At 43.4% G+C, this 13,209-nt stretch overlaps 1 protein-coding gene across 2 annotated transcripts in view; it reads right to left on the reverse strand.

Moving 5' to 3' along the window:
- MROH1 (maestro heat like repeat family member 1) overlaps window positions 1–13,209 on the reverse strand; it is a 2,508,022-nt gene that overhangs the window by 1,642,215 nt on the left and 852,598 nt on the right. For both annotated transcript variants that reach the window (XM_085604508.1, XM_085604507.1), the window contains exons 13-14: window positions 12,401–12,523; window positions 11,738–11,848 (exon numbers count right to left, since the gene is read on the reverse strand). In XM_085604508.1, coding sequence (XP_085460634.1) covers window positions 11,738–11,848; window positions 12,401–12,523 — 234 coding nt within the window. The remainder of the gene's footprint in view (window positions 1–11,737; window positions 11,849–12,400; window positions 12,524–13,209) is intronic.

Raw genomic sequence — 13,209 nt, forward strand, 5'->3', positions numbered from 1 at the left:
TTTCGCTTTTTGATTTTTGATGGTTGAGTTTTTTCTGTTCATAATATCTGCACACTTACCCAAAATGTTTGATCTGTCAAGACTCTGTACAATGGGACCAAGGGAACCAAGCCAAATGCACGCACGCTGTTATTCCTACGGAACTGGTACAACCTGCCGAGACCCAGGTTGTAGCCGCGCCCACAAATGAACATTTGATATAGGCTACCCAGTCGCTATACAGATTGTATTATGTAGAATGATGGTTCACTGCAAGGTCAATTGTATATGATACGTGTTATTTTTCACGATGCTGTATTCTTACGGTGCATAGCAGGAAACAAAACAAAATTAAATAAAACCGAAAAAAAAAAAAAGTGACAGTGATACATGGATATAGTATTGTGGCCCCAAGGTGTCTTCTGTCCAAGACAGAGCTGACGCAGAGCAGCGCGGCACCGTCTACCGGCCCAAGAAGGTATTGCGGAGAAACAAATTTGATCCAGTATGGCGCCGGGGGTATTCCCAATTTGAGGAATCTGCAGTCGCCATCACGAAGGGAAGCTCCAGCATATGGACAAAACTGTTTGCAATTCCTTCCTACGTACAGATAACCTTCCGAGGGAGATTTTACCACCCACACTGAACATCCATGTCAACTGAAAAGATGAAAAGGTTCCGCATAAGAACCTGCCATTGTCAGCGAAGAATGTGTTGAACAAAAATTATTATAACCTTTTGAGGTCTGGCTTGACAGGGCAGGTGTCTTCAGCAACAATGGTTACCAGCTCTCTAAAATATACATCGCATGGGCGACGGGTCTACTTGGAGGATTATTTCTCTTACCTCATGCTATTGGCTCTTTGGTGTAATGTATGAGATGGGGCTGTTTCATATGTAAAAAGTACACTCAATCATCGCACAGTTAGTCACTCAATTCTTTGGCTCCTATACGCATTAAATACTGATAGCAATCCTTCTTTGCTAGTTTTTAGTGATGATTTTGCATTTAGAAAACAAATGTGTCTGGGCTTAATTTGCTAGCTAAATAGCATTTGTGGATGCAATCTGTGCACGCAATATTTGCACATGCCTGTGTGTACATGAGTAACACACTAATGCCAAAATTATTGGCTCTGCCGCAGTTTGTTTCAAAGTGATAACACCGTCAATACATGATGTCATTATGGTCTTTAGCAAGATGAAAGTTTGAGCCTGCCCTGCTGGCATTCAAACCTGTGCTAGAACCATACCAGAAGAACAAGTTACTTACCTTCGGTAACGCTTTTTCTGGTGGATACAGTATCTGCCTGTGGATTCCTCACCTTGTGAATGGTGAGCAGTCTAAATATCGAGTTTTAAATTTCGACCTACAAGTATATCGAGTTGTAAATATCGTAGGTAAAGAATATCGAAGTCAAGAATATCGATGGACAGAATATCGACCCCAAGGTAAGTATTATCGAAGTTAATAATATCGAAGTCATTAATATAGATGTAAGTAATATCGTAATCAAAAATTTCGATGTCAAGAATATCGATATTTTATTAGTATAATGTATTTTAATATGTATTTTATTTGTATGTTAAAGATTATTGTAATGTATTTTAATACATTTAAAAATAAATGTTTAGAGATTAATAATTAATTAAAATATAATTTAGCGTTTTAGTATCAGAGCGGGTTGTGGGTTTATAGGGGAATAGGGTGGGAAGTAATTTAATTATAATTAATTAATTAATATGTATTGTTTAATTGGCATTTATGATTAATTAATTGTTAATTAATTACTAATTGTTAATTAAATATATTAATTGATTAATTAATTGTTAATTAATTATTAATTGTAAATTAATTTTATTAATTGGTTAATTATATAAGTTATAATTAGTTTAATATTATTATTTATTTATTGGTATTGTTAATTAATTGTTAATTACTAATTAATTGGTGATTTAATTTTATTAAGTGATTAATTGATGATTAAATTAATTATGTGAATTTTTATGTGTAGTGGGTTGTGGGTTTGTAGGAGAATAGGGTGGGATGTAATTAAATTCAAATAATTACTGATAATTTTTATTTATTTGTATATTAATAATAATTAATTGTTAATTAATTAATTGGTAATTAATTGTTATTAGTACATTAAATATAGTAAATATAAATAATGTATTATTTCATGTTATTTGTTGTTATTGCTAATTAATGTATTGTTAATTAATAATTAATTTGTGAATAATTGTAATTTGGTAGTTAATATGTATAAATTTGTAAATAATAAGTATATTAATTATAGAGAATGTATTATTAATTGTAAATAATAGATAAACTGATATTTAAAAGTATTGTGTATGTGTAGTGTGTTGTGTGTTAAAGGGGGAATAGTGTGGGATGTAATTTAAAGTTATTTATATAAACATTTAATTTAAATAATTGGTATTTAATAATACATATTTTGTAAATTAATTATTAATATGCTATTTTTTTTATAACTAATTATTTAATTGGTTATTATGTTTATAGAATCCCTATGCTATCCAGTGCTTTCTCAACTGTTTTACTATCTGGAGTTGGAATAGTAATTTTTAACCCTATGCTATCCAGCGCTTTCCCTACTGTTTCACTTACTGGAGTGGGAATAGTAATTTGTACCCCTACGCTATCCAGCGCTTTCCCTTCTGTTGGACTCACTGGAGTGGGAATAGTAATTTTTACTCCTACGCTATCCAATGTTTTCCCTACTATTGCACTCTCTGGAGTTGGAATAGTAATTTTTTTCCCTACGCTATCCAACACTTTCCCTACTGTTGCACTCTCTGGAGTGGGAATAGTAATTTTTACCCTTACGCTATCCAACGCTTTCCCTACTATTGCACTCTCTGGAGTTGGAATAGTAATTTTTACCCCTACGCTATCCAACGCTTTCCCTACTGTTGCACTCTTTGGAGTTGGTATAGTAATGTTACCCCTACGCTATCCAGCGCTTTCCCTACTGTTTCACTTACTGGAGTGGGAATAGTAATTTGTACCCCTACGCTATCCAACGCTTTCCCTACAGTTGCACTCTCTGGAGTTGGAATAGTAATTTTTACCCCTACGCTATCCAGCGCTTTTCCTACTGTTGCACTCTCTGGAGTTGGAATAGTAATTTTTACCCCTACGCTATCCAGCGCTTTCCCTACTGTTTCACTTACTGGAGTGGGAATAGTAATTTTTACCCCTACGCTATCCAGCGCTTTCCCTACTGTTTCACTTACTGGAGTGGGAATAGTAATTTGTACCCCTACGCTATCCAGCGTTTTCACTACTGTTGCACTCTCTGGAGTGGGAATAGTAATTTTTACCCCTACGCTATCCAACGCTTTCCCTACTGTTGGACTCACTGGAGTGGGAATAGTAATTTTTACTCCTACGCTACCCAACGTTTTCCCTACTATTGCACTCTCTGGAGTTGGAATAGTAATTCTTTTCCCTACGCTATCCAACACTTTCCCTACTGTTGCACTCTCTGGAGTGGGAATAGTATTTTTTACCCTTACGCTATCCAACGCTTTCCCTACTATTGCACTCTCTGGAGTTGGAATAGTAATTTTTACCCCTACGCTATCCAACGCTTTCCCTACTGTTGCACTCTTTGGAGTTGGAATAGTAATTTTTACCCCTACGCTATCCAGCGCTTTCCCTACTGTTTCACTTACTGGAGTGGGAATAGTAATTTGTACCCCTACGCTATCCAACGCTTTCCCTACTGTTGCACTCTCTGGAGTTGGAATAGTAATTTTACCCCTACGCTATCCAGCGCTTTTCCTACTGTTGCACTCTCTGGAGTTGGAATAGTAATTTGTACCCCTACGCTATCCAGCGTTTTCACTGCTGTTGCACTCTCTGGTGTGGGAATAGTAATTTTTACCCCTATGCTATGCAATGTTTTCCCTACTGTTGCACTCATTGGAGTGGGAATAGTAATTTTTACTTCTAAGCTATCCAGCGTTTTCACTACTGTTGCACTCTCTGGAGTGGGAATAGTAATTTTTACCCCTACGCTATCCAACGCTTTCCCTACTGTTGGACTCACTGGAGTGGGAATACTAATTTTTACCACTATGCTATCCAGTGGTTTCCCTACTGTTGCATTCTCTGTAGTTGGAATAGTAATTTTTTTCCCTACACTATCCAACACTTTCCCTACTGTTGCACTCACTGGAGTGGGAATAGTAATTTTTACCACTATGCTATCCAGTGGTTTCCCTACTGTTGCATTCTCTGTAGTTGGAATAGTAATTTTTTTCCCTACACTATCCAACACTTTCCCTACTGTTGCACTCTCTGGAATGGGAATAGTAATGTTTACCCTTACGCTATCCAACGCTTTCCCTACTATTGCACTCTCTGGAGTTGGAATAGTAATTTTTACCCCTACACTATCCAACGTTTTCCCTACTGTTGCACTCTCTGGAGTGGGAATAGTAATTTTTACCTTTACGCTATCCAACGCTTTCCCTACTATTGCACTCTATGGAGTTGGAATAGTAATTTTAACCCTACGCTATCCAACGCTTTCCCTACTGTTGGACTCACTGGAGTGGGAATAGTAATTTTTACCACTATGCTATCCAGTGGTTTCCCTACTGTTGCATTCTCTGTAGTTGGAATAGTAATTTTTTTCCCTACACTATCCAACACTTTCCCTACTGTTGCACTCTCTGGAATGGGAATAGTAATGTTTACCCTTACGCTATCCAACGCTTTCCCTACTATTGCACTCTCTGGAGTTGGAATAGTAATTTTTACCCCTACGCTATCCAACGTTTTCCCTACTGTTGCACTCTCTGGAGTGGGAATAGTAATTTTTACCTTTACGCTATCCAACGCTTTCCCTACTATTGCACTCTATGGAGTTGGAATAGTAATTTTAACCCTACACTATCCAACGCTTTCCCTACTGTTGCACTCTTTGGAGTTGGAATAGTAATTTTTACCCCTACGGTATCCAACATTTTCCTTACTGTTGTTTTTGTTGGAGTTGGACTAGTAGTTTTATTGTGTCTGATATTTCATATGTTTTGTATTATTTTTGCTATTGTAATATATCAATAATAAAAATTATTCACATTAAAAATATTGATTATTATTGGCTATATGTAATTATTAAATATTTATTAATGTTATTATTTTATGTGTATAGATGTATTGGTAATTTTAAAAAACATTTAATAATTTATACGTTACAGAAATTATTATTAAAATTAATTATTAAGTATATATAATATATATTATATGTATATGTTTAATTAAAGTTTTATTAAATTATATATATTAATTATACATTTTAAATATTATACAATATATTTAATTATGTTTATTTAATTTCTAAGTATAATTTGTTTTATTTTACATATATTTTTAAAGTAAAAGAAAAACGATATTTTTAATAACGATATTTTTGACATCGATATTTAATTTTCGATATTTTTGTACTTACCATGTTGTAGATAGGATGTCGATATTCTTGACATCGATATTTTTGTTGCGATATATTTGTAGGTCGATTTTCTTTCTGTCGAAATTATGTCATACAACCCTTGTGAATATCCCCTGCGCCAGCAACATTCGGAAACTTTTGTAGCAGTCCACGCCGATGGGGTCGAAGACGACGTCACAGAGACACATCTCCGCTCGCGACTCCGCTGACGTCACCGGCTCCATAAGAAGACCTCGTCGGCGTGATGACGTCAGTTCCGCCCCTTTTTTCCGTGCCTTCGAGGCACACGGACAGACTGACAGCAATATATATATATACACAGTATACACAGTACACAATATGCATATCAACACACTCAGTGTGGAAAATAAACAGTAAAGCACAAGAATTAACATAATGCTTTTGACAGTGATAAACACACTTGAAACCCATCAATAGAATTACAGGCATAGAAATACCGGTATAGAAGGATGGACAACGAGGAGGCGGGTGGGTCAGTGAGGAATCCACAGGCAGATACTGTATCCACCAGAAAAAGCGTTACCGAAGGTAAGTAACTTGTTCTTCTGATGGATACATCTGCCAGTGGATTCCTCACCTTGTGAATAGATTCCACAGCAGTCCCCACTCCCGGAGGAGGGTGTCCACCCTTCTATACCAGAAAGTCCTGAAGGACGGATCACGCAAAGTGTCCGTCCCTCCTCACCTCGGTGTCTAAGCAATAATGCTTTGCGAAGGTGTGGAGGGAGGCCCAAGTTGCCGCCCTACAAATATCCTCCACTGGAACACCTCTAGCTAAGGCAGATGTGGAAGACTTCGCTCTGGTAGAATGAGCCCTCAAACCCTCCGGAGGCTCCTTACCAGCTAGGGAGTAGCATATCTTGATGCACAAGTCAATCCACCTGGAAAGGGTGCGCTTGTGCACCGCTCGACCTTTCCTGCAGCCAGCAAAGCCCACGAAGAGCTGGTCATCAACTCTGATGTCCTTTGTCCTATCCAGGTAAAAGCTCACCGCCCTCTTAGGGTCCAAGCGGTGAAGTCTCTCCTCCTCCTTGGAAGGGTGAGGGGGAGGATAGAAAGAAGGAAGGGTAATGGACTGCCCCAGATGGAAGGGAGTTACCACCTTAGGCAAAAACTCAGCCCTGGTCCTAAGTACCATTCGTTCAGCATGCACAGTCAAGAATGGGGGTTTTGAACTTAGAGCTTGAAGCTCACTTACCCTCCTTGCCGAGGTGATTGCAACGAGGAATACCGTCTTAAAGGACAACAGCCTCAAGGGACACTTGTGTAAGGGCTCGAAGGGAGAACCCATAAGATAAGTTAATACAAGGTTTAAGTTCCATTGAGGCATAACAAAAGGAGACGGAGGAAACTTGTTTGTAAGGCCCTTTATAAAACGAAGAACAATAGGTGATTTGAATAATGACGGCTGATCCGGCAAACAAAGGAAAGCCGACAAAGCCGATAAATATCCTTTCACAGTAGCCACAGCAAAGCCTTGCTGAGCCAGAGAAAGAGCAAACTGTAGGATGTTAGACAGACGAGCCTTCAAGGGATCAATGGACCTCTCTCCGCACCAAAGCACAAATTTAGACCACCTATATGAGTATATAGATTTGGTGGAGTGTCGCCTGGCCGATTAAATAACATCCACCACATCTGGTGGGAGAGAGAAAGAATTCAGGTTGCCCCGTTCAATCTCCAGGCATGAGGGTGTAAGCTCTGGAAGTGGGGGTGTAGAACCTGCCTCTCCGACTGCGAGGGGAGGTCTGCCCTCAGTGGGAGACGGAGCGGAGGGCACGAGGAGAGGTGGAGGAGATCCGTGTACCACACCCTTCTTGGCCAATCCGGGGCGACCAATACAACTTGGGTCCAGTCTTGGCGAATCTTCCTCAGAACCCGAGGAATCAAGGGTATGGGAGGAAACGCGTAAAGGAGTCGTGAACCCCAACTCAACTGAAACGCGTCCCCCAACGCTCCATGCATCGGATACTGGAGACTGCAGAAAGACGGGCAGTGAGCATTCTCTTGAGTGGCGAATAGGTCCACTCGAGGAGTCCCCCACGTCCGAAAGACGTGACGAACTACCTCTGGATGAAGCCTCCACTCGTGGTCGGCGGAGAACTGCCGACTGAGACTGTCTGAACGAACGTTCAGAACCCCGGCCAGATGATTTGCCATTAGACAAATCTGATGGACCTGAGCCCAGGACCATAGACGCAGGGCCTCTCTGCAGAGACAAAGAGACCCCACTCCTCCCTGTTTGTTTATATACCACATCGCGGTCGTGTTGTCCGTCAGGACTTGAACAGACTGACCGCGAAGGGAAGGAAGGAAGGCCTTGAGTGCCAAAAGTATCGCCCGCAATTCCAAAAGGTTGATGTGAAGCAACCTTTCTTCTGGAGACCAAAGACCCTTGATCTCCAGATCCCCCAGATGAGCACCCCACCCTAAGGTGGATGCATCCGTTACCACTGTTGTCACCGATGGAGGTAGATGGAAAGGCTTTCCTTGGGACAGATTGCCCTCCACGCTCCACCAAGATAGATCCGCTGCAGCTTCTCTGGAGATCCTCACAGACTCCCTGAGATCCCCTTTGTGCTGATACCACTGCTTGCGGAGGCACCACTAGAGCGCTCTCATGTGCCAGCGTGCATGGTTGACCAACAGGATGCAGGAAGCGAACAGACCGAGCAGGCGAAGGACCTTCAGAACTGGAACGACCGCTCCGCTGTAAAATAAAGGAATCATTTCCTGTATGTCGAGAATCCTTTGAGGAGGAGGGAAAGCTCGACACACAGTAGTGTCCAGTACCGCACCTATGAACAGGTTGCGCTGAGAGGGCACCAGGCTAGATTTGGGTACGTTTATCGAAAAACCCAATTTGTACAACAGCCGAGTTGTATCCTGCAGATGACGCAGCACCTTCTCTGGCGACTCCGCTTTTATCAGCCAGTCGTCCAAATAAGGGAAAACTGAAATCCCCGTCCTTCTGAGATGGGCTGCCACCACTGCCATCACCTTCGTGAAGACTCGAGGTGCTGAAGTAAGACCAAACGGTAGGACCGCAAACTGATAATGTTGCGACCCTACCGTGAAACGGAGATACTTTCTGTGCGACTTCAGGATGGGGATGTGAAAATACGCATCCTGCAAGTCGAGCGACACCATCCAGTCCTCCTGATTCAGTGCCTGAAGAACCTGCGCAAGGGTGAGCATCTTGAACTTCTCCTGTTTCAGGTAAAAGTTCAAAATTCTGAGGTCCAATATCGGACGTAACCTGCCGTTCTTTTTCGGAATCAGAAAATACCGGGAGTAGCATCCCTGACCCCTTTCCTGCTCTGGAACCACCTCTATCGCACCTTTCTGAAACAACTTCAGGACTTCCTCCTGCAGGAGAAGACGGTGGTCCTCCGAGCAAGCCCCTTGGCAAGGAGGGTAATTTGGAGGGAACTCCCGAAAGGGAAGGGCGTACCCATTTTCTTAAAGATCCAGAACCCAGAGATCTGTAGTTACAGATTCCCAATCTTGTAGAAAATGGGTAAGCCGGCCCCCCACAGGACCAGCATGATCCGGAATGTCGAATCTAGGGCTGCTTTGCAGTGGTGGGAGGGGCTGAGGAGGAGGAAGAGGAGGACGAGAGCTGACGGCCACGTGTGCGACCCCTAATTCTCCCTCTGTAACCTCTCGACGAGGAACCTTGCTGCAGCTGCTGCTGGGACGGTCTATAGGAGCGAAAAGTCGCCTTTTCAAAGCCCCTATATCTTTTAAAAGAACCTCTCGGCTGGGATTGAAGGCCCAACGACCTAGCCGTAGCCTTACTCTCCTTGAAGCGTTCGAGAGCAGCATCCGCCTTCTTCCCGAACAAACCAGACCCATCAAACGGCAAGTCTAATAAGGTCGACTGCACATCCGAGGAAAATTCAGAGGACTTTAGCCATGCACCCCTCCAGATGGCAACCGAAGACCCCATGACTCTGGCAACTGAGTCTGCCGTGTCCAGTCCACTCTGAATGACTTGTCGAGCAGCCGCCTGGGCATCAGTTAGAACTTCATTGAAGCCAGCCCTATCCTCCTCCGACATCTTTGGCGCAATCTTCTTTGCCGAATCCATTAGCGCATGGATATAGCGCCCCAATAAACATGTCGCATTCGTGGATTTGAGAGCCATGCTGGCTGATGAAGACCTTTTTGGCTGATTGGTCCACCTTTTTGGCCTCTCTGTCCCCTGGAACCTGAGGAAAGGCCCCCTTTGACCTTCCCGGACAAGCTCTCAGGCGAAGGGTGCGAAGTCAGAAATTCAGGATCCCCTGGAGCCACTCTATCTCCTTGCGACTGCCCTGGAGACCGCAGGAGCTGAAAAAGGCTTGCGCCATACCTCCAGCACAGGCTCCATAATAGCCTCATTAAAGGGTAACAGAGGCTCCGAGACCGCTGTAGGTGAATGCAGCAACTCAGTAAGTAAATTAGGCCTGAACTCCGTGGACGGCAACTGTAGGTCCAACAACTCTGCAGCTTTTCTGATGACCGCATGATACGGCGCTGCATCTTTAGAGGGCTCATCCGATGGTGGAGTGATTTCCCACTCTGGAGACAAATCCAGTCCACTTGCCTCCTTCAGTTCTTCAAACACCTCATCAGATTCGACTAACTCTCCCTCTTCAGCCTCTTCCAACAGAAAGCGCCTTTCATCCACGACTCTTTGTGCCTCCCTCCTGGAACGAATCCGCACCAGCGGCGTCGGTGGCGCCGTGTTCGAATCCGACGGCGCCGGCCGCGGCGTCGAACGCGGATTCGCTGGAGCAGCCGGCGTCGAACGAAGTCGAGTCGGCGCCGGTGAAGAGGGAAGCGGCGTCTAAGTTCTCGGCGCCGGTAGCTGCCAAGACGGCGTCGCTGGAAAGAATGGCATGAACGGAGCTTGAGGGTAGAACTGCGGCACTCCCAAATTGAAAGCCATCGGACCCACAGGTGCACCAGAGGTATACATAGCCCTTGAAAACACCCCGTACATGGCATTAAGATAATGCGAGGGGTCTTGTTCTGGACCAGGAAATGCAGGATACTGGTCAGGCAGCACCGGACTCGGGCCTGGCGGCGCCGACGGTGGAACAAGCGGCGTCACAGTCTCACCCGGAGCCTGAAGATCCTCACCCGGGGCCGGAGACGGAGCCGGAGAATCAGCTGGAGCCGGAGATGGAACCGGCATCGGGGATGATACCGGCACCGGAGATTCAGCCGGAGCCGGCGAAGTCACCGGAGAAGAAGGAGCTGGAGGTGAAGCCGGGACCGGAGAAGGAGACACTGACTCTCTCCGACGTCGAGAAGGCGACTTCGATTTCGGAGCCGAACCCTTGTCGGAGTGATGATGTGAAGAATGTCTCCTCTTTTTCTTATGCTTCTTACTTATCGAAGCATGCCCTGAAGTCGACCTGGACGCCGACCTCGACCTGGATCCAGACCTCCTCCTTCCTCTTTTTTCCTTCTTCTTCATCCGAGCGATGAAGAGCTTCGCTTCTCTCTCCTTGAGAGCCTTCGAGCTCATCTTGCGGCAGCTGGAACAACCACCCACATCGTGGTCGGATGAAAGGCACCAAACACAGTCCTCGTGTGGGTCGGTAATGGACATGTGCTTGCCACATTCTCAACAGGGCTTGAAACCAGATTTCCTTGTCGACATTTTCGAAGAAAGACAGAAAATTCTCAGAATAAACACAAAGTAACAGGTAAAGCTACTAGTAACGATTCCCGAAATCCATTGGGGTCGGCGCGGAAAAAAGGGAACGGACGTCATCACGCCGACGAGGTCTTCTTATGGAGCCGGTGACGTCAGCGGAGTCGCGAGTGGAGCCGTGTCTCTGTGACGTCGTCTTCGACCCAATCGGCGTGGACTGCTACAAAAGTTTCCGAATGTTGCTGGCGCAGGGGATATTCACAAGGTGAGGAATCCACTGGCAGATGTATCAATCAGAATAGTGAGTGACTGGTTCATGAATCTATCACCTTTGACTTTGATTTGAGCCTGCCCTGCTGGCATTCAGACCTGTGCTAGCAGCATACCAGAATAGTGAGTGACTGGTTCATGAATCTATCACCTTTGACTTTGGATATTTCCAGACATAGCTTGTAAGCACTACCTTCTAAATTAAATCATTAATCATGCAGGACACCACTACAGGCTGATTGATAAACTGAACAATCGGTGAGCCAGAATAATTCAACAAGGTTGCCTGATCAGACGTAACTGAGATTGCAGAAATTGACGTTGCACTTACATTACTCATTCGGTCGACTGTGGTGCTAATGAGGTAGAGGGTGTTGATGCTGATGCGTCTTACACTCTCCCCAGTCACATCATCAGAATCAGAGTTCTGTCTCTTGACTTGCTGTTGTATAAAATAAAATAGAGTTAAGCAGATTCTCACATAATTCCTTTATCAAGCAAAAGCAATCACGCCTGGCCACTGTAGAACATACTGTCTGAAGTATACAGGCAGAGGTGGTTGTCACCTTTAGGCAATATTACACTATCATGTTACAGAATCCTCTGAGGTACCCACTGTGACGAGAAAAACAATAGTTCAAGCATATTAGTCTATAAAAGACCAAATACAGATGAAGTGTCAGGAGAAGGTGCAAATAAGACCTCAAGAGATGACAGCCTTAATGTTTTTACAATACCAAGTTTACATTTACTTGTCTGAAGGTAGTGATTGAAAAGAACAATTCTGTGGGGATCAAAACAGATCAAACTATACATGCATAAAAAACCTGACCTCAATGTAGGTATGAAAAGAATCACAATACTCAAGGGCTGACAACCGGAAAGTTAATAAACTAGGAGTTTGTGGAGTGTGAACAACTGATTATATCATCAGATGCCGCAGTAACCACAGAACGTCTTGAAAGAAATATTCCTAATTTTGCTTGGGACCTACCATGGCTTCTGAAGACAAAGCGCAGAGACGGACAATATATTCCACCATTATCTCACCGCCTGCCTCCTCCAAGTACCCGTGATGAGCCATAGCACTTATCACTTGAACCATTGCCCGCTTCACCTGCACAGAATCACATACAGCAAAATAAAGAATATAAATAAGTATACATTTCACAGAGAACATTTTTCAATACCTAAAAGCATTTTAAAACCTGTAACACTGGAATTACTTACACCATAGTTTAACCACGAAACAACTTTACAGCAAAGAGGAGCATGGTGCTCAATAAAATTTGCACTGCTGTCATTGTAGTTGATGCACAAACATTACAGTGCACTACTCGTGAACCTTAAAAACTGGCATGTGAGATAGCTTTTTGTAGAATGGTTCTGTAGGAAGCTGCCTCTGTATATAGTATAACAAAGTAAGGTATAGTGTGCACAGAGTTCAGAGAGTCCCCAGTGGTATAGCAGAGGCTGAATTAGGTAAGTACTAACAGCTCTCTTTGTGGTAGTGTGGGCGAGCAGTTCGGTTTATCCAGAGGGTGTGTTAAGTATTTATTGTAGTCATTCAGTCAAGGCTGATGGCAGACACTCAGAGATAGAATCCAGACCAATTAGGCAAGTATAAAAAAAGGTATACTTATCGAACAAGTTACTTACCTTCGGTAACAATATATCTGTAAGAAACATAAGTTAGTTATAGATTCCTTATCTTAGAATTACCCCCAGGCGTCAGACTGGATCCTGAAAGTTTTTTCATCAGCAGTACTACGCTTGGGTCTTTCAACTGTCCCACTCCAGGTG

Source organism: Triturus cristatus, chromosome 5_1, assembly GCF_964204655.1.
Source record: "Triturus cristatus chromosome 5_1, aTriCri1.1, whole genome shotgun sequence".
Classification (NCBI taxonomy): domain Eukaryota; kingdom Metazoa; phylum Chordata; class Amphibia; order Caudata; family Salamandridae; genus Triturus; species Triturus cristatus.